The sequence below is a fragment of the Halichoerus grypus genome, chromosome 5, assembly GCF_964656455.1.
Source record: "Halichoerus grypus chromosome 5, mHalGry1.hap1.1, whole genome shotgun sequence".
NCBI lineage: Eukaryota > Metazoa > Chordata > Mammalia > Carnivora > Phocidae > Halichoerus > Halichoerus grypus.
This window is the reverse complement of record NC_135716.1, coordinates 25,931,871-25,954,845: the sequence shown is the minus strand read 5'-3', so window position 1 is coordinate 25,954,845 and position 22,975 is coordinate 25,931,871. Positions and strand designations below refer to the sequence as shown.

The 22,975-nt window shown below is 34.1% G+C and overlaps 1 protein-coding gene across 6 annotated transcripts in view; it reads right to left on the bottom strand.

Moving 5' to 3' along the window:
- The window catches only part of CSMD3 (CUB and Sushi multiple domains 3), a 1,190,044-nt gene that overhangs the window by 307,135 nt on the left and 859,934 nt on the right, over nt 1–22,975 (bottom strand). For all 6 annotated transcript variants that reach the window (XM_078072078.1, XM_078072080.1, XM_078072079.1 and 3 more), the window contains 2 exons: nt 14,750–14,906; nt 793–984 (listed from right to left, as the gene is read on the bottom strand). In XM_078072078.1, the coding sequence (XP_077928204.1) occupies nt 793–984; nt 14,750–14,906 (349 nt within the window). The remainder of the gene's footprint in view (nt 1–792; nt 985–14,749; nt 14,907–22,975) is intronic.

Here is a 22,975-nt window from a genome sequence, read left to right as displayed (position 1 = left end):
TTTTGTTAAAATGTTTCCTTTTGTTGGCCTAGCATTCAAGCCAGACATCTATTTGATCTTTGGAGCAGAAAGAAAACAAAAACCAAAAACCAAAAAAAAAAAAAAAAACCTAAACAAACAAACTCCAAAACTGGCATCTTTATGAACACTTTTCTATCCACCCTCCTACCCACACATACCCATTCATTAACTGATCTATAATTTGGCAGTACTCCAGATGTACAATGAGATCACGATCCATTCTCTAGCTTCTTGTAGGCACCATGTCTGGTATCACTTGCTTCTTCTTACTGAAATTGGCTAATTATGTTATGCTACACACACATCAGAAAAGCTTATTACTTCCTTAGTTTTTTGAAAAAGTATATATAAAAAGAAAGCCTTTGAAGTTATTGAGAATAGTTCATTGTTTTTTAATCTACCTTGACACCAGGACAGGTGATAATTTTGTTTATTAAAACAAATCTAATCGATGTGATTCAGTAAATGTGTATGATAAGAGTCTTAACATATTTTTGTAGTGAGTTAAATCTTGTATAAAGAGACGAGAATTGAAATGACTCCATACGACTTCATCCATGTTGTACAAAAAATGTACTTACCGATGAGCTTATGAAAAAGACCCTTTCACTTTCCATTCATTTCCTCTGACAAATGTGAGCTATGAGTTCGTGCACTTCATGATTTAAGGTATGAGTTGTGGGTGGACAGATAAGATCACTTGAAAAGGTACAGCACATACGGATAACACTTCTACGGAAATAATTATGAAGATATAAAGGAGGATCCTACCAATACAGGAAGGCAGAGGATAGTCCCACGCCCTTCTCTCTCCTGTCATGCACTTGAGAAGGCTACTGCCGTGGAGAGTGTAGCCTGGATTGCATCCATATATAATAGTGCTACCGGCAAAGTGGCCTTGGTCACTGATCTTGTATCCAAATTGTGGAATGCCAGGGTCCTCACAATGTGAAAGTTCAAAACCTGTGATAAGAATACAAAATTATTAAAAGCAACATTTAACAGGAAGATTTAAAATTGTACAGTCTTCTATTGTTTTTAACATAATTACTACTTTTTCCTAATTGTATTACTCTAACAATATTTAATTCTGATAGTATTCAGTAGCCATAAAGAGTTTTTTTTTTCTTGAAAATTAGAATTTGCTGTAATTTTATTGTGTGATTGTAATTTTAAACTTTAGCAACGATACCCCATGGTCTAGATAACTGTATCATGGCTTGTTATAGCACTAAGTTTCTTGCTTACCTCAAGTGAATTATGGCTCACAATAAATTCTGACCAATGTGTCTACTAGGATTATATCATCAAAATTTTAAAATTCAGACAAAACATGTGAAATCATAACTGTCCAATTTACAGGTATGTCCCTTGCAAATATAACTGTAGATCGCTTTACTTTGATAACATTGGAAGAAAATCATAGTCTCATATTAAAAATACAATTTTTCAAGAGGTAATATAATAATAGTATTCAGTTTAAAGAACTATGAATTTCTATATTCTACCCTCTCCAAAATACATAGCTCTCAAAAATTCTCACAGGAAAACAAAAACAAAAATGTATCAAAGCTACATGTTATCATTCTCTGGTGCAAAGAAACTATTTTTGTGTTCAGCAGTTTGGGCTTTCTGAATGAATTTTGCTGGAAACTTGGTTTCCTGAGGTAAGAGTAACCCTGAAGAAGTTAATTTACAACTAACTATACCAGAAGTGAGAAAATGCCGGAGAGCTTTACCTGACTCTAGAGGAGGTTTCTACTTTGAGGGATAATCTTTATACTTTGAGGGAGAATGAAGCCCAGGGCCTTACAGACATCTCTAGGTTATAATAACAGGAGACATAGTAGGCTAACCTGACTCTTAGAGATATGTATTTACATTCCAGAGGTTAAAATGAGAGCTCAGGATCCTTTCCATCCCATCTCCAAGCAGCAAGTGTCTTTCTCCCTCCTTTTGGGAGAGGAGGGGAAGTCAGCTGCCTTAAACAGAGCAAGTCCATTTTTCTTCATCCCTTGTCCCTGGCCACTCGTGTGGATTTTGCCATCTGATTTCCATCATGTTACTACGGGGGTAAGGACTGGGTCAAAAGAGTGGGGGCCACCCTGTTATTATTATTATATTATTTAAATTATAAGTGTTCATCTGTCTAGATCCAGAAGGCCTTGTGTGCATATGAAGAATAAAGTCAACAAGAACAAATATTAAAAACTTAACAATCATGGCACAATTCACTATTAAGATTCTGAAAGAACTAGAAAAGGATACTTCATGATTTAAACCAAGCATGATTGTAGTAATCAAAACTAGGCTCCTTAGCTATGGAGTTCTCATCTTTTTTTGTTTGTTTGTTTTTAAGATTTTATTTATTTATTTGAGAGAGAGAGAACATGTAAGCGAGAAGAGGGTCAGAGGGAGAGAGAGAAGCAGACTCCCGGCTGAGCAGGGAGCCACATGGGGCTCACTCCCAGGACCCTGGGATCATGACTTGAGCTGAAGGCAGACACTTAACCTACTGAGCCACCCAGGTGCCCCTGGAGTTCTTGTCTTTAGTGTCTTACAAAGTGTATAAATGTAAGATAAATAATAGAATGAATGTGCCAAAGATAATTTGGTGCAATTTGCACCAGTTACAGCTTCTGAGACTAGAGGACTATAAAGAATATTCTAGAGAGCTTCACGAGTTTGGAAAATCTGTGATTTCAAGTCAAATAATGTTGGAGAAAAAGAGAACTTTTATGTGTGCAAATCATATTATAAACAAAAAGATTTGCATCTCTTTTATAGGCATAGATCTGTGACCAAATTAATCTAGATTTGAACTAGAAAACAAAAAAGCACGTATTAGCTCAAGTATGTCAAATCACGAATTTGCATCACTGACTTCCTAGAACGTCAAAACAGATATTAAATCACTAAAACTTGCATATCTCCAAGTACTGAATATATATGATAATTTCAGTATATTGAGGGATACATCACCTCTCAGAGAACATAAGAAACCCTTCCTACTTTCTTCTTTCAGGCCTTAGCCATTTTGTTTTCCTGCTAACTCATAGAATTACTTTGCACATTTTAATTATTTTACAACCATTTGCTTCTTTTCTTTGTTTTTCTAGAGAGTGGAATTATTTCATCCCCCCGCCCCCTTTTGCCACAATGCCTTCCCAGCACAAATCTTGGCACATAGAAGGTGTTTAAAGATTTTTGTGAATGAATGTGGATTTTTAGAGGCAATTATCTTGAGGAGACAACTGAAAAAGAAACTAAAATAATGCTGATGAGAAACCGAAGTTTATGAAACAGTTAAAAAAAATCTTCAGGAATTTCCTGTACAGATCAATTTGTGGCAGTTTCATTGGGGTGAAAATATGTTAAAATAAGGTAAATGTAAACAGCTTCAGAAACAGAACCAAACAAGAAGTTAGAAGTCGTTAACTCAAATTGTGACAAATATGAGATATAAAGGATACATGGTCAAGCAAATCAATCTTTCAAATGCAGAAGCAGAAATGGCAGAAGTAGTAACTTTAAATTTTCAGGACACATTACTTTGCATGGATCTGCATACTTAATACTACATTTAAAGTGTCCTTACTTAAAAATTACAAGTTTGTATGCCTTCTACCAGACATAATATTCAGTTTATCATTCAAAACGCTGCCACTTCTGAGTTTTATCATATACCATTTATCAAAATAAAAATGGAAATCCTTTTTCAAGGTTTATTACCAAATTCATCCTTCCTTAATCTGAATGTTCTGTAAATGTGGTTGGCAATTGCTGGTGATGAGGTAAAATGGAGATATTCTTTGTAAATTAAGATAATTTATAATACTTTGCATTGTAGATAAAAATGCACATGGACAATAGTATATAAGCTACAAAGCACAACATAATTTAGTCCAATTTGGTAGAATTATTGTTGCTTATTCATAAATATTCAGATCTGTCTTATCTTTATGGAAACATTCAGCTGCCAGTCTTTTCACTGAAAAGCTCAAGTACTTGAAACTGACAATTAAATAAAGATGTGTATGAAAAATCCCATATACCGTAAATATTCACCATTCCTCCTGAAATTTGATACTCTGATGAAATGAAAATTTCTAGAGCACAAAATGAACTGAAAATCTCCATTACCTAAATCCTTTTGACCTAATGAATGACTTTTAAACTGAGATTTAATTCCTTTCCTGCCACCATTAGTATAAGGATTTCTAATTTATTTTTAAGTCATTATTTGAAACCCACAAAAGAATACCAAGAATAACAAAACAACTTCACCATTTGGCTGTATCAGATTCTAGTATCATTGTGGCTTCAGATTAATATTAATATTATTTCAGATTAGTTTTCAGATTAATATTCATATTAATTGATTCATATTCACATATTATTATTAAGAAATAAATATTATAAGACAAGTTAAAGCTCCTTTTTCTTCTCCTCTCAGTCCTTTTCTGATTTTTCCCTACCAAGAGCTAGCAAATATTCTGAATTAGTATATTATTCTCACACCTATTTTATATTTTTATCACATATCTATATATCTATGAACAACGTCATATGTTTTGCACTTACACATTTTTAAAAATTTTATTTAATAGAGAGAGAGAAAGAGAGAGAGCGCATGTGAGCATGAGTAGGCAGAGGGATAGAGGGATAGTGACAATCAGACTCCCCGCTGAGCAGGGAGCCTGGACCTGGGGCTCCATCCCAGGACCCTGAGATCATAACCTGAGCCAAAGTCAGACACTTAAAACAGCCACCCAGGCATCCTGTAAGTATTTATACATTTTATAAATTATAAAATTATTTTTAAATTTCTTCTGAGGCTTTATTTATCGCCCAGCATTATATTTTAACCTTTATACACACACACACACACACACACACACACACACACACACACACAGACATCACACATACACATTTTATTCATTTTAACTACTCTGTGGTATTCCATTAGTAACATACTCCAAAATTGATTTATTTATTTTCCAACTGATGAGCATTTACATTGTTTTCAATTATTCCCTGCTACAAAAAGGCTATATTTTTTTGTCTCCTTTTGCACATTACTAACCCATGTAGGGATCCAGAGTTCATTTTGTCCTAAGATTCCATCAAAATCTGCTAATCTGCTTTTTAACTTCTGCCTTGGCCTACTGAAAGTTAGTTGAATTCCTACCTCAACATAATTCTGTGCAATTTGTTTATGAGCAATAGCTATGTATTCACATGGGGTAATGTCACATGGTCAGCAGAACAGTAATACAGTAAGGCAGATGGCTTACAATATAAATATTTGAAAACTCAGGCTTTGAATGTAAGTCAGCATTTCTGATGGAACTTAAACCAAGAAGACCTTTATATGCTTTATTTTTTTGAAATTCAGTTAAAATGTAAATATGTACTTAATATTGTAAACGTTACATTTTAGAGTATTTAATGGTGAATTTAGATATGTTAGATGTATAGACCAAAACTAAGAACTTTCAAGTTGTTAAATAGAAAGGAAACAGGTTGTTAATAAGGGAACTGAGAAAGCATGTTGGCTAAATACAGTAAAGAATCACATCCTTTCTGAAACTAAAAGCATCAAATTTTAAATAATAATGCAAGGAAACAAAGATTAGATTATCCTATCATTTTAATCTCTATTGAATTCTTTGATGGATTTGGTTCATAATATTTAGTAGAATAATCTATAAGAATTGTATTTAATGTTTGATTACTAAATTCTACTTAGGCCATGAATCTTGCAAGAAATCGCCTCATTTTAGAATTCTTTATATTTAAATGAGGATGTATACAAAGTAGAATGTCAATTTTGCCACTCTAAAATTTGCAAGCGTGGAAAAAATATGAATAAAATTCACAAGCAGGAAATTGTCCACAGTCATGCACAACAGCTGTGATAATCCTCTTTGATTCAGACATAATAAAGAATATAATAGGAATAAAGAGAAGAAAGTATTAAATGACTACACATTCCTTTTTTCTCACTAGTTAAACTAATAAAAAAAGGCACAACTTATTCCTCACTAGTCAAACTCTGTGAAACATATCAAACTTTGAAACCACAAACTTTATAAGAATGGTTTAAGACAATCCTTACAGTTTTCAGTATATAGAAGTAAAACATTCCAACAAGCAAAAGTTTGTGGAAATGATTGATATGCATTTCCAACTGGAGGAATAAGAGATATGGTAAATAATTTTTTTTTAATTTCTGATGGTCTAAATCCTATGTATAAAGTTCTGAGTAGAAAACATTACTCACAGACTTTCCTATATTTTAATCTGTTGGGCATGAAAAAGTGAGTGATATTTTTAAATAGGCTAGTTTGTGTCTTGCACATCATACATTTGTACATCATTCTGGGATGGTGAGATTCAGCTTTGTCTGAACATTAATTTTTAACTATCAGCCATTTTGTATTTGGCCAAACTGTGGAGTTGGTGTATTCTAGATACATCTAGGAATGGAATTTTACTAGATATTGCCAAATTACTCTCCTAGGTGACTTTACCAACTTGCATTCCCCAAAGTTAAAAGAGTTTCATGTTCTTCAAATTGCCATCAGCATTTAGTATTGTAGAGCCTTTTAATTTTTACTAACATCATGAATATGTAATAACATATTATTTTAGGTTTTTTTTTTCAATTTCTATTAAGCATTTTTTTGTTTGCTTACTGCCTACCTGAGGCTACTTTCGTGTGAAATTTTCTTTTCATTTTCCTATTAATTTATAGGATTCCTTTCTATAGAGTTTGTATTTTTCTGTTACATATATTGTAAATATTTCCTAAAAATGTCTCATCTTTCTACTTTGTTCATGGGGTGTTTTGCTATAGGGCATTTAAAAAAATAAATGTTGACTGGGGTTTGGTCAGGAAAATAGAAGGCATTTAGACATTTTGAATTGCTAAGATTCCGTACAAGAAGTAGGTACATCTTTATTCCTCTTGTATTGAGGGAAAATACAAGAAATGCAGACAGAGTGAAGGTCAGAAGACCACTGCTGGCTTTCAGGACATCTTGGAGTTCAGGGAAGCTGCTGCCACATAAAACCACCTGTCAGCCTCACACTCCCACCTGCTACACCGATAGACAATAATAATGGCTTCTCCATCCGTTCCACCTCTCGGCTCTCACAGGACTGCATTTAACCGGCAGAATCTAAGTAGAGATCTTCGCTGGCCAGAGTATGGGAAATACAGTTGCCAGGTTTTTAGTCTCTACACACTTCAGGGAAGTGCTTAGAAGGGCAGAGATGTTACTGATTATTGGCAGGTTTTTGCTTGTATATCTTGTTTTAGAAATCTTACTCCACCTTAAAGACACCGCTGTTCTAGGACACACTTTTTTCCCTAAATATTTTATTTTATTTATTTTTGTAAAGATTTATTTGAGAGAAAGAGATAGTGAGAGAGAGCACAAGTCGGGGCGGGGAGAGGGAGAGGGAGAAGCAGCCCTGAAGAGGGGCTTATCCCAGGACCAGGGATCCTGACCTGAGCCGAAGGTCAGGTGCTTAACCTACTGAGCCACCCAGGTGCCCCTTTTTCCTAAATATTTTAATGTTTTTATACTCCCATGTAAGTCTTCAAACCCCAATAAATTAATTTTTATGTAAGGAGTATATTACTAGGTCTTTATATATTTAAGTTCAAACCTTACAAAGCTTTTGGGATGTCAAAGTTATAAAAATGACAGTGACTATTTTGTTATTTTATTATGAAGAACTATCTAATATTATCTATGTAAGTGACAGATAATCAAGAAATATTTCTTTAATACCTTATATTACATAATGCAGCATTAGTCAGTACTTCCTTTATTACCTGGTTAATTCCAAGTTTTAATGAGTAGAAGAAATGCCACATGCATCTGTTAAGTGTTTATGGGACACAGAACAACATGGAGTAACTTTGTTGCTCCCTTGTAATTTATTTATTCTCTACTTGCATTTGCATTAAATAAACTATATCCAAAGAATAAAGTTAGAGTCAATAAGTCATCTGATTATTTTTCATGATTAACACTGCCAATAACATACTAGTAATTAGAGAGTTTATATAGGATAATTTATTATATATTTATAAGGTTAGTACACAAGAAAAGGCATCACAAATTAGCTAATGCCCATCATTAATTTGAATATAAAATTTGAAATGTGCATGTTCCATGTGGATTACTGAGTCATTTCAAGCAATAAGACTGGGAGGCTAAAAGGGTCCAAATATAGCCGAACTTTTTCCCTTGGGATAATGAACATTTCTCCAATAGGCTTTTTAGCAAATTAAATGTGCAGAGGTGATAACAAGAGGCCCAGAGATAGTGTCTAGTGTCTGGGCATCATGGCCATTTACCAGATCAACTTTTGAGAAGACAATGCTATAATCCATCAAAAAGGTGCGATTTAGCTCTGTAATGGATGGTTGCTTAAAATACCCAATCACTTTCTACTGAATGAAAGTGGGAGAACTACAAATGAATAGAGCTAAAAGAATCTGCAATGAAGCATTACTTCAAGACATTAAGTTTAAAGACTACACAAACAACATAAAAGACAGTAGGTCTAAGTTATTCCCTGATTGTAAGTTTAGCCAATAAGAAAGCATTCCGATTCTCAGGAGTAAAATGATGAAAGTGTCTTTGGAAAGAATTGCATTTACTTTTAAAAATATTATTTGTTTTTACATTTACATCAACAATAAAAAAAAATAATTAATCCATGGAATTTCAAATATAAAACATCCCAAACTTGGGTTGGAGATAATATAGTATGGTGATTAAGAGGCAGAGTCCTTCAGCTCAATTTCCGTATCTGTACTTGATAGCTTTGTGACCTTGGGCAAGTAGCATAACCCTTCTGTGCTTTGTTTTCCTCTTCTTCTAACTGGGGATAATAGTACCTTCCTCATAGGGTTATACCTTATACATAGTAGAGAGTAGATAAATGCTAGCTGTTATTTTTAACTCTAATATTTAAAGATATGCTAGTGTTGAAAGGTCTCTTTGTACCTATTAGGTAAAACTCAACCCCTCACTATAGTCCACCTCACCCCTGACTAGCTTCCACGTTTTCATTTTGTCCCATTCTCCTTGCTCATTCAGTTCTACCCACACAACTTAAGCTCAGGTCTCTCTTGAGCCTTTGCACTTAATGATCTATCTGCCTGGCACCCTCTGCCCACAGATCTGTCTGTGGTTGTCCTTTCTTACAATTCCAAAATCAACTCAAGTAATACCTCTTCTGAGATGGAGTCCCTGAACCAACTAGCTACAGTAGCCCCATCTCCTATATTATCTTTCCTATTGCTCAGTTAGCAGTCTCTTATCCTTTGTTCTTGTCTTTCTTTTCTGTCTTGTCCCACTAAAAATTAGCTCCATGAGCAGGAACTTTGTATATTCACTGTTCTCTTTATCTCCAGGGCATAAAACATTCCAGAGGGGAAAGACAAACTATGATTCCATAATAAATATAATTCCAGTACAGGAATAAAAGGGAAGATAAGACATATGACCAAATAGAAATGACATTTCTACAACTTAGTCTTCAGTGAAAGACACTGGATTTACAACTGCCTTCTTGAAATGTGCATTGAGGGGCTGAAGAAGTCTGGTGAGGTTATCCTATCAGGTTTTGCTGAGTTCTATTACAGAGTGATCCAGAACAGAGTGATACTTTAAGAAGGATACTATAATGATATCTTAATTTCTGATCTGTTCTTCCAACTTTAGAAGGAGATGGTAGTTTTCTCTCTCTTTACTCCCCCATTCCCTCTAGGAAATGCAGCTATGCCTTTAGGGGTCACAGGGAAATTGTTGACTAATTTGTATTAAAAAATATGTTTCATCTTTATCTTTATTTGGGATGAGTTTCAGATTTCTCCAGGGCAAGAGCATATGATAGCCATTAATTTGAGAAGAATGGAAGAAGGGCCTGAATCTAAGAGGGAGTCAATTCTGAGAGGTTGAGTAGTGGGATTGATTCCCTAATGGTAGTCAAGGTCTCACCAAGTTTATCATGCCATTTTATACTCAACCAGTGTAGCTATCTAGGTTTCAGTTGTTCTAGTCAAACTTGATAGAGCTGACTGAGAAACTTATCTGGGAGAAGGATAGCCCCACAAAGGCTAAATAAGATTATTCTTGACAACTCTTTTTTTTTTTTTTTTAAAGATTTTATTTATTTATTTGAGAGAGAGAGAATGAGAGACAGAGAGCATGAGAGGGAGGAGGGTCAGAGGGAGAAGCAGACTCCCTGCCGAGCAGGGAGCCCGATGCGGGACTCGATCCTGGGACTCCAGGATCATGACCTGAGCCGAAGGCAGTCGCTTAACCAACTGAGCCACCCAGGCGCCCTATTCTTGACAACTCTTAATGTTATGTTTTTGTTATGTTTATCTTAATGGATAATGACTGAAGAGATTTAATTTGCTTTAGAAAAATAAAGGAATGGGAGAGTTTGTCCCTTCAAGTGTGGTGTAGCATTTTCACAAGTATGTATATAATTTATTTATTGATGAAGAAGAGTGAAAGAAGCTCACTGTCTTCTTAGTGTAGTAGAGCTAAAATTATTAATAATGGGTAAACCAAATGCTTTTCCTTTCTAAACACCCAAGAGCCTGGGCTTCCATAATACCATAATACCATTAATCGCAGAGGCATATATTTGATGCAACGTCTATGGATTTATTATTTTTTTTTTGGAATAACTGTTAGAGTTGTACATTGTAGTAGACACCGTAAGTTGTATTCTCAATATCTCTTCTCTTCTTCCTCACAAACAATCTGATTTTGTTCTCAGCAGTAAAAGAATCGTATCAGGCAGTCTAACATGGTGGTCTAATACTAAGTCAATTATTTAGTCTGCCAAATAATTCATTTCCCAGCTTGTCTTGCTGGGAAATCCAGGTATAACCACATGGCTCAGTTTTGAACACAGAGATAAGAGAATGTCTGACAGAAGAATTTCATTGCTGATAAAGGAGCATTTGCGGTTGCCACTTCCTGTTCCCTCTTTCTCCCTGCCTTGAATATGCCTGGAGTTAAAGCAGCATCTTGTGACCATATCACAAGCATTAGGACAAAAAATGAACACTCTAGGGATGCCACAGAAGAGAGCTGGGACAGGACACTTGTTGCCGAGGTTGGACAGTTGAATCAAGAACCTACCTACCTGTCTCTCATCTTTTGTCTTATAGGAGAAAAATAAATCCTGGTTATTTAAGTTATGGTTAGGTTTTCCATTACTTGAAACCAAAAGCAACATCTCAACTACTGTTTCCACTGGTCCATTTGCTACTCTTAATGATTATATAATGAATGGGCCAATAAGACAATTGAAATAAAATGTACCTTAAAAAGTTCTGTTCTAAAATATTTCCTCATTTTTTTCTCAGCCAAATGTGTTTCTCTCTACCTAAAACTGAAAATAACCAGGCAACCACACAAGGCAACAAAATGGACAGCAGAAAGACAGAGAGTGACTATCATTGGATAAGATACCTGTCATTAGATAAGGTTGCTCATAAAAGGCCTGTTTGTGTTAACGCTAGAATTGTGAGGAGCTAGGTAAATGGGATTAATCCGAATTGGATTATTTGCTGTATTTGCCTTGAATGTGCTTGACAGGATCTTTCTAGTAGTCTCTGTGCCTTTCTTTATCCTATTCTCTTTACCTGGTATACTCCCCACCATTTCTTTTTGCGACCCACCAACCCAACCTTTAATACCATCCCATTTATGAATTCTTACTTGATCTGCCCTAGAGCCAACTGTTCTCTCTTCTGTTTCTAATTCTCTTAATGGGAATCCTGGGAACTCCTCTACATCACAAAGGGTTCTCTCAGATGTTTCAGAGGCTAAGTTTGGATAATTGTAAGGAGGGACACAACACACAATGGCAGGGTAGAATTAGATTTAGAAATAACCAGATACAAGAATTCATATACAAAAACATGGTCTTTTACATTTTCCCCCATGTTTGGGCACCTTAGCAAATTCTTTTATGTTAAGAAATTAATTACTGCCTCTAAGAAGTTTATGAATATTTAAAATATGTGCCCTTGTAGAATCTTCTTCTATAACACAAAGGCATTTTATAAAATCAGTATTCAGACCACATGTTAATTTACTAAGAATATGTAAAGAGATGCAATTGAACTAAAACTGACTAAGACATGAAGAGAGGAAATGGCCCCCTGAAGAAGTATGCACAATATGTTTGCAAAAAAGTGTAACGACAGTACAGTGTGATAACTTATATTAGTTGAGAACAGAAACTTCTGCAAATGAAATGTTAAAAAGTAAGCTAGCTCTGACTGAAGGAGTCAGGGTAAGTAAGCATCAGTGGGAAAAGATCAAAGATGAGTCTTAAAGTTCAAAGGCTCAGTTGATGCTTCGGTTTGGGGGGGCACACCAATGACAATTGTTAACCTGTAAGAGAAAGCAGCCTGGCACGGGTGCTATGGCTGGAAACAAAAACGTATTTGGAGAGTGGGAATAAGTTTCCATAAAAGCTAGGAAATCTGGGGTTAGCTATTAAGATAATGCAGATATGGAGAAAGATTGCCATTGTCAAAATCAGAAGTAAACCCTTGGAACAAATACAATTAAGGACAGATGTGTTACTAATTCCAGGACCCTCCCCAAAAGGGGCTCAGAACACCGCTGTTGATTCAGAAAATCAGAGGACCCTTCGCTGACCTGGTGATATCCACCGATATCACAACTTGGAAGTAGGCTATACATTTCAGTTCCAGATCTGAGACGGAAACATTTTAGTTTCAGTTCTGAGACTGAAAAGTATTTATAGATGTATATCTACGCTTTAAAAAAAAATAATTGCTTTTATATTCTCTTCCCCATTCTACAGCTTTCCATCTTCATAATGACACACATTCTATAATGAACAACTAGAGTCATTAAGAAAAGAAGAGTGATTTCAAATATTTGCTTTTTAAGATGTCTCTTTTGACATGTAGGAGCTCATACCAATGACAATAAGATCAATGATTTGACTCATTCTAGACACCTAACCACCCCACACAATTTTAAATGCAGGTATGTCCTACAATGTCTAATATCTTTGCACCAATAATTTCACGTTACATAGAATTTAAATATCCAGAAAGGAAATCTAGGTTTTTTTCCTATGACACCCATTAACATTTTAGATGAGGAGAAATGCAAAATGATGCAGAGCAAAGAAAGATCATTATGTAAACAGTGAGCCATGACTTGAAAAATGTCAGCAACTCTGTTACAAAACAGAGAAAGGGGCAGAGAAAAGCATATTGAAAAAATGTGCCCTTCTGAGCAGATCACACCAATTATATTTGAGCAATAATTGTCAATACTATTACTTTTAGTATATCACATAGTATGGACAACATACTACGTGATATACATAGTAATATCTGTAAACACAATTTGCTTGGATTTTCATTTGTCTTCGGAAGTACTTCATAAAAAATTGCATTGTACACAACAGTTCTCAGGATTTAAAAATATGAATTGAACATTCATTTTGTTAATTTAGGTTTTGTTATGATAATGATGTAACAATTCTAGCACAGGTAGAAAAAAGCCTTGAAATAAACAGGGAGCAAGAGTAATCTCTTACTTATATGCATCAGATTTTTAAATACAATACAATTTTAATATAATATACTCTCTTGTCTCCTACTTCTCATATCATTAAGAAAGAATATTTTCACAAACAATAATTTGATTCAAATTCCCTTCAGGATCTCATATCTTTGATACTGTAATAATTTTAATTTTCCAGTTTCTGTAATAGTTTCCATTCATCTGACTTCTTGAGAAAATTTATAGGGGTCATTAGATCTTTTTCAAATATGCTAAAAGTAAAGATTTCTGAATGTTGTTGCTTAGTTGATTTTCCTAAATTAAATGACCATTCTGCACTTCCAAGAACTGATTTGATCTGATTCTTAATTTGTTGAACACACAGCCAGTTTTACATGAGCTTTACTTTCTTAGTGTACTATCTTTCTTAGTGTACTGTCTTACAGAGTAGAAACTCAATAGATATATTACTTGAATATAATTTATTGTTGATAGATATAATAAGTCTGTTTCCTATATTATGACACTGGTAAAATAAATTCAGTTAATTCATTTAACAATTGATATAACCCATCAACCCATGGTTCTCAGTCTTTGAACTCCTACTTGTTTAATTGTCAGAATAGCCAACTGAAGTATAATGCAATAGTTCTGTATGAATTTATTTTTAATAAATCAATTCAACAAAAAGCAAAACAAAATAAAAACTTAACTCTAATGTACACTCATCTGAAACCATCCAGTTATCGTTAATGACTGTCCAACATATAACTACACACATTGCAAACATTGAATTTTCATCTATTAAAAAAATAAATTATATTTTTAAAATATTGGATGGGGAGAATACTGCTATTTTAAAAATACGTAAATAAATAAGCCACAAATTACTTAACCATTCTGAACCTTAGCTGTTTCAATGTGAAATTGCAACAGTTAGAATACCTGTAATTTATGGAATTGTTGTTAAGGTCAAATAAAATTATATATATAGAAGGTAGTTTTACACTTCAAATTCACGATCAAATGTTGGGTATTATTTCATCTGGTAAATTGTAATTATTTAATAAATACTCAGCCTCAGTGTTTGGCCATTTTTTTTCTTCCAAAATACTTACTGGTATAGACAAGTTGAAAACCTTCATCTGTCCCTTCAGAATCAGAATTAAATTCTAGCCAGAGCTGATTTGAAGTACTGCTAAGTGTCAATCCTCTCATAGATGCGCCAGTAAATGCACCTAGTAGATGAGTCGTTTTATCTTTTCCATCATAAATCTGCAAAACATTTATAATTAAAAATGTAAATGTGCCAATAAAAACCAATTCCAATCATGTGTTTATATTTATGAAGAAGAGGAAATTATCATATTCTTCCTAAATCAGATCACTCATGTTCCCCAAGGACAATTACATATATTAATTCCTACATATATCAAGCTAAGAAAGTTAGAATCCACATGGATAATTTTAAAATTCCAAGCTCAGTATGCCTTAAGTACTCATATTATATAACTTTTGGTCTTATTATAAATATAATGCTTTTTTTTTTTTATGGCATTTCAAATTGAGGATATCTACAGAAAGACTGGTTTCCAAGGTTGATTGGTTGTTTTTCTGCAACTTGCTCAAGAGGGTCAAGTACCTGTTTTTCTAATAACATAATTAATATAAAATATACTTGCTTCTTTTGCAATTTCTATAATTTACCTATTTCCTTTAACTTAATCCATTTTTGACATGTAAAAAACATTGAGTACCAAATGTTTTTAGAAACTAAATTTTTTTTTTTTTAAAGATTTTTATTTATTCATTTGACAGAGAGAGAGTCAGCGAAAGAGGGAACACAAGCAGGGGGGAGTGGGAGAGGGAGAAGCAGGCTTCCCGCGGAGCAGGGAGCCGGATGTGGGACTCCATCCCGGGACCCTGGGATCATGACCTGAGCCTGAGCCGAAGGCAGATGCTTAACAACTGAGCCACCCAGGCGCCCTAGAAACTAATTTAACAAGACAAAAACATACAAAACAAAACTGATGAGTCTCAAACATCCCCATGTAAATCTCATTCTTCTGAAGTTGTAACTTCTCATTATATCCTAATTTGCTTTTCTTTTATCCATTCATGACAGACATCTCTCCAGGTCAGTAGATACAGACTCTGCCTTTTGAGAGCTGTGCAATATTTCACACAGTGACGCTACCACAACTATCATTCCCATATTAATAAATTCAAGTTTTTTGTTACTAAGAGCAATACTGAAATAAACACCTTTTACATATACCTCGCATTTTTTTGGTACTTGTATTTTCATAAGAAAGTTTCCAATATATGGGATTTTTGAGCTAAAATGTTCAGATATAGCCATATTATTTCCAAAAAAGTATACAGAAATTAAGTGGAAGGTTTACCAACATTGCATGTTACCATTCTTTTGCCTTTAGGCATGAATTTTCAATGGAGCACTTATGCCCCACTCCCCCAAGGCAGTGAAAATTGGTTCTTGCTTGTGATGAAGTCTTATGTCTTACGATGATTAGTAGTGCTACAAAGATCACTCTATCTGACCAATTTTATTCTATAATATTTAGTTTCATGGGGTTGGGGGCTCATTAGATGAATGATAATGAATAGAAAAAGTTGAGAAATGCTGCTCAAAGTTACTTATCTCCTTCCTGAAACTGCTTTACTTCTAACCTGGTATTAGTGTAAAAATTATGTTGCTGAACTCCTAAACCAGTGACCTTGCCGTAATACCAGTGTTCCCCCAAAGTGGTATTCATCATGTTCATGTTCATGTCATGTAAAAGAAAGCAGTTAGGGGACGCCTGGGTGGCTCAGTCGGTTAAGCCGCTGCCTTTGGCTCAGGTCATGATCCCAGGGTCCTGGGATCGAGTCCCACATCGGGCTCCTTGCTCGGCGGGGAGCCTGCTTCTCCCTCTGCCTGCCTCTCCCCCTGCTTGTGTTCTGTCTCTCTCTCTGACAAATAAGTAAAAATAAAATCTTAAAAAAAAAAGAAAGCAGTTAGATGGGACGCAATGGAAATTTTCATTATTATTATGCTAATCTGTGTGATAGAATTTTCTTGGGCTAAATTTTAGGGTTTAATTTTATAATCTATGTAGAATGTTTTCTATAATTTATAAATGAAAATTCTTGTGTAGTTTTTATATTTTTTCTTTTTTTCAAATCTTTATCAGGTTTTTTTTTTTTTTTTAAGATTTTTATTTATTTATTTGACAGAGACACAGCGAGAGAGGGAACACAAGCAGGGGGAGTGGGAGGGGGAGAAGCAGGCTTCCCGCGGAGCAGGGAGCCCGATGCGGGGCTCGATGTGGGGCTCGATCCCAGGACCCTGGGACCATGACCTGAGCGGAAGGCAGACACTTAACGACTGAGCCACCCAGGTGCCCTTCTTTATCAGGTTTTAGTATTCGATTTATGTTAACTTAATAAAATAGATTGGGAAATTTTCACTGTATTTCTAATATCTGGATTATTCAAATAAAATAACGAGACTTTTTTATTTACAGGCTTAAGATTTTTTCAACTCAAGAAACTATCTTTGAGTTTTTGTTTATTTAATTACTCCTTATTTATATGATCCTTTTATTTTCCACCTAGAATGCCTATTACTTGTATGTTAAGTCTCCAAAACTGTATTGTAATTCTCCTATCTTTTCTCTTCGCATCTATCTTTCCCTCTGTATTGTAAACAATCTTCCACTGGATCTTCCACATGAACAATTAGATTTTCAGCAGTGACTAATCTCTTTTTAGGGCTTCTATTAAAATCTTAAATTTTAGGGATGCCTGGGTGGCTCAGTCCATTGGGCGCCTGCCTTCGGCTCAGGTCATGATCCCAGGGTCCTGGCATCAAGTCCTGCGTTGGGCTCCTTGCTGGGTGGAAAGCCTGCTTCTCCCTCTGCCTGCCACTCCCCCCTGCTTGAGCTCTATCTTTCTCTGGCAATTAAATAAATAAAAGCTATAAAAAAATTTATTTAAAATCTTAAATTTTAAAATCATTGGTCAAGCTTTAGAAAGTCTCTCTTCTCTCTCAGCACTCTAATTGCATAATCTTAAGATTTTTTCAAAAATTTTAAATTTATTTTCAAATTTCTCTTAATGTTCCCACAGTTTGAATTCAATATATACCACCTGCTCCATGCATTTAATTTGGTCTTTCTTCCCTCTGTTACTGAATTCCCCTTAAGTATGTATTTATGTATCTTTTGCTATTTATAGGATTTTATTTCCTTATTATTGATATAGGATTTAAGTGTTATAAAGACTAGAGATAAAATTTTGTTTAACATTCTATAAAAATGTAGCTTGTGTTCAGGGCCCCTGGGGTCCTCTTCAAACCACATTACCCTATGCCTTTTCTGCACAGGAATTTTGAAGTCTCTATCACCAGGACCTTCTGCTCTTTCCCTATGTCATTGAGGGAATCTGCAGCTTCATAGGCACCTCCGGGCTCCACCAGCTTATTTATTGTATTAGCAATAAATTAGAGAGGAAGGTAGAAATAGAGGGAGAAGGTTGAGAGCTGAACTCAAGCCAACATGGTCATGGAATTCCTAAAATAAAACATTTTACTGTTCTCTCCCTTCTTTTGAAAGGTTTTTCTGTCAATTATAAACAAAAAAACAACAATAAAAAAAAGTGGGTTGACTGTTTAAAGCACTAGTTAGAGAGCTGCATGGACAAATTTCCTAAAATTATACAGGAGTACCTTGAACACCCTGGTGGAACTTACCGGACAAGTAAGTTTCTGTTTTAGTTATCAGCAAGAAGTTATTTATCTTCAACAAAGCTTAACCAAATGTTGAGGTTTGTTAGCTCAGGAATTTTGTTTTTTGATTACATAAGAGTAAACTTTTGATTTCTTAAGAACAGTAGTCACCAGTGATAATTCAGAGACAAGGCAACACGCTTGCTGGAAAACCCTTTTGTGTCTGTGAGTTTCAAATGTTCAATATTCTCAGAAACTGCTTTTGAATACATTTATTTTATGACTATCTATATAATATAGTTCATAAGTTCTAAGTTTAGAGCTATAAATTCACAAACAAACCATTTAACCAGCAAATCCAGTGGATCTTATTTGTGGTTAATATTGTCTAGGTAACCCCAAAGAATATTTTCCTTTTATTTCCCTTCTTTTCACCAGCGTGTAACTTCATTCTTATGTTAAATATAAATAATTGTTTCTTGGGTTCAACTAGTTCTGCTTTTATGCATGGATACACTGTAGGAACTTCATTTCTTAGAAATAGCCAAATAAAGGGGCGATATAAATTAAACAACTAATTGATGTCAATGAGTAAACAGAAATTGGTTCTTGAATTCTGTTTTTAATTTTTTTAAAAGTCTCTCCTAATGTTTTTCTTAAATTTTCAGTGGCAATAAAACAAAAAAAAGTTGAATCATGGGAGAAACCTTCACTTTACACATGAAAATCATTTTTTATGTAACAATGTTAAAAAAGTAACAAAATAATTCAACTCGTATTTAGTTCTATGCACAGTATTAGGTGCTGGGAATAAAATTTAAAAAAATCAAGACATCATTCTTAAAATGAAGGGAATTTAAAAAATATCGTCTGTCCCCAGAAAGACATTTACATTGTGTCTTTCTACTTTTTAAGTGAGAAGCATACTTTTTTCTTTTCCAAAAGAAACTGTCTTTAATACATCATTTTAAAAATAATGATTGAAAGAAAAAGAATGAAAAGGGCTAATAGTAAAAAATATATATACATCTTAAACCCAGCAGGAAGGATCTAATTCAGCACCAAAATTCATTAACTACAGTTTATTTAACAATGTAAAGTCAAGAGGTAGAAAACAAATAACACAGAAACACCACTATAATCATAAAAGTAAAATGAAGTGTGATAATTCAACTATGAAATTTTGGAAGCATGTATAGAGTTATTAAATCAAGATGAAAAGCAAGTGTTAATTAGCAAGGCTTCAAAGAGAGAAGAGTTTTATAGTAATGATCAAGCCAATGCTATTTAACTTGTAAATAAAATCCTTCAAATGTATTCAAACACGTATGGAAGCATAAAGGTAATAAGAAATGACAAAGCAGTGTAGCCAAAGGCAAATTACTTTGGAAGTGGACATGGATGCACGTATATAAATAAAAAAAATAAAACGAACAAAGTGTACATTTCATTTAAAAGTAAATTTTCAGGGATATCTGGGTGCCTCAGTCTCCCTTTGGCTCAGGTCATGACTTGGGGTCCTGGGATCAAGCCCAGCATCAGGCTCCCCGCTCTCCTTCTCCCTCCACCCCTCTCCTCATACTATCTCTCTCTCTCAAATAGATGAATAAAATCTTTTTAAAAAAAGTAAATTTACAGTACAGAGTGATTATATTGGGTCTTACCCATAAAACTTTTATTTGAGATCATTACTTTTCATATTTCTGTTCTGATTAAAGTCAGGATTATTAAGTATGCTTTTATTTATTTGGGCCTATTTTCTTTTTCCTTTTTCCTTTTTTTTAGTTCATTATTATTATTTTCAGCATATGTCTTAACACCTATTTGTTTTTCAAAAATTTATAAATCTAAAAAAGAATAAGATAACTGTATAATATATATTTTGTGTTGGAAGGGAGAGGATTCTGGTGTTTCCCATTGAAATATTTTCAGTTACTTAGCACCTAATTCAGATAATGAAGACTCTCTTTAATGTCAAATTTTAGAATTTCAAGTTGATTTAAGAATTAATATCATGAAAGGCATTGAGGGCTTTTGTAACGTTAATTAAGCTCCTTGATGAGGCTCTAAGTTGTCAAATGGTTGCCATTAACCTGGTAGTCTCATGATAGAACAGACTAGAGTTGCCATGTTTCAGTTATCAAACCTTTTATAATGGATCAGGGCCTGAAATTAGTTTTGGTGTACAGACCCTCCTAGATTTGGAAGGTCAAACCCTATCATAATGAACTGCTTATTAACACTCAAAACTGTGTTTTTTGTTTATAATAAATGCATGATTAGAAGGCATAATCTCAGTCACTCCTCTAATGAATTAGCAAGTCAGATGTTATCTGAACCCAAGAGCAGAAAGTACATAGAAAGTAAAATCAAAAAAGAGAAATCACACATGTACATATGTATAATCACACAAACCTGCAAATTATTCCCACTCATGAATATTAGAATTTTCATTTTGGCTGCTTGTTTTATAGGTTGATTTGGAAATTTAAATAAAGTTTGTTTTTTTTTTAAAGATTTTATTTATTTGACAGAGAGACACAGCGAGAGAGGGAACACAAGCAGGGGGAGTGGGAGAGGGAGAAGCAGGCTTCCCACCAAGCAGGGAGCCCGATGTGGGGCTCGATCCCAGGACCCTGGGATCATGACCTGAGCCGAAGGCAGATGCTCAATGGCTGAGCCACCCAGGCGCCCCAATAAAGTTTTTCTAATAAGGTGAGTGAGATGTCAAAGTTTGAATAAAAAATAAAAAAGAATAATTTTTACAATGGTTGATGAAAAAGCACAATGTTCTAAACCTTATGCTCTCTCCAAAATAAAATGAAACAGAGCAGAGAACTTTTGTTCAAAATAAAATATTTATGTCTTTAAAATAGCCATATAATGTGCATTCAATTACAAGAGCTAATATATTTTAGTAAAGGAGTTTGGGACACAATGAAGAGCGAGCTTTTCAGGAGGCTTAGCTTTGTGATTATATAACAGAGTTGAAGTCCCAATTCTACCTTTAAAGCTGTCTGGCCTGTCACAAATCATTTCACTTCTGTTATACTCAGTATGGGAAAGAATGAAGGGTTTTATGAGGTCTAATATAGCACTCTTGACAAATAAATATTTAGAGAGTGCTTTTGGAGGAAGAGATAGCAAAGGATTACCAGTGAACAAGCAAAGTTGGTAGATATGTATGGTGGACATATGAGATCTCTGGTGTGCTAGAAAATGTTTAACAACCAGCTCTCAGACAAATAGAATTGGTGAATATATATACCCATACATACTTTTAAAAAAAAATAACTTTTATTAAAATAAAGAGAGGTAGACAAACTTTTTCTAAAAAAGAATTAGAAGATATTTTAGACTCTTTGGGGGATCATATCTCTGTCATAACTACTCAATACTTCCATTGTAGCACAAAAACAGGGACAGATAATATGTAAATGAATGAACATGGTTTTCTCCCAGTAAAATTTTATTTATAGAGATGGGTGTCAAGACCAATTTGGCCCATAGACTGTTTGGGAATCCCTGATTGAAGGGATGTGTAGCATGCAAGTTACAAACAGCAAAAAAATTAAAAAAAAAAAAAAATATATATATTAATTGCTGCAAATTCCATAGATTTTTACAGAATACTTTCAGTGTTTTTTTTTTGCCAAATTTTTGTATCTGCAACTTATAATTGCAACTGACAAACAAAAATGGTTCCTAACTGAATATTGCTTGATTTTTTTATGTTAACAAGATAAAGTAAAGCAATGTAAAAACAATGTTGTATCAGAAAATCATATTTACAAATGACAGGAGAAACTTCTTAGCTAAATTGAATAATAGTTTTTAATTCCAGAAAATATGTATTCTCAATATTTTGGTGTTATTCACAACAGAATGGCTACAGACAAAACCCATTCTTAAACTTAAGTATAGATGATGAGCAAAGCAATAGATCAAGTCAAGATCTGTAGCGTTTGTCATTTTCTGCAGTGTAACTACTCCTAGTGTTGCCAATATCAAGCTATCAATGTGATATCTCTGTATGCAGAGTTGGGAAAGGATGGACACCTTGCATAGTATTTCTACCATAGAGATATAATATACACAGCTCACCTAAAAAACACACATAATAATAAAAGTAGTAAAATAATTAGGAAATGAAAAGTTGTATTTGTTACCTTTGTTTTTAATATAACTTAATTGTAATATAATTGTAATCTAATTTAATTTAATTTTTAATAATGGCTATGTTTAACAACTAGTTCACAAAGTTACTGAAAATTTAGCAAAAAGTTCTCACAAGTAGTATTCCCAAAGACTAGCACATGGGTTAGGAAATAAGCTTGAAAATAATACATCTTGAAAAACAACAACATTTTAATAACTTTCTTTTCATGCTGCCAAAAGAATGTTATTAGAGTTATTAATCAAGTCCTTCAACTACCTAGTTTCCCATAAATATGACAATTCTCTTAACCCCTTCTTTCAGACTCTCAAAACCAATATTAAGTTATTTTACTGACTCTTCTCCATAATCACCCATTCTGTCTACATTTTGCATTAGACATAAGTCTTTAAACTACACAATACTGAGTGTGGTAAAAAGATTGCCTTGAATTTTGTC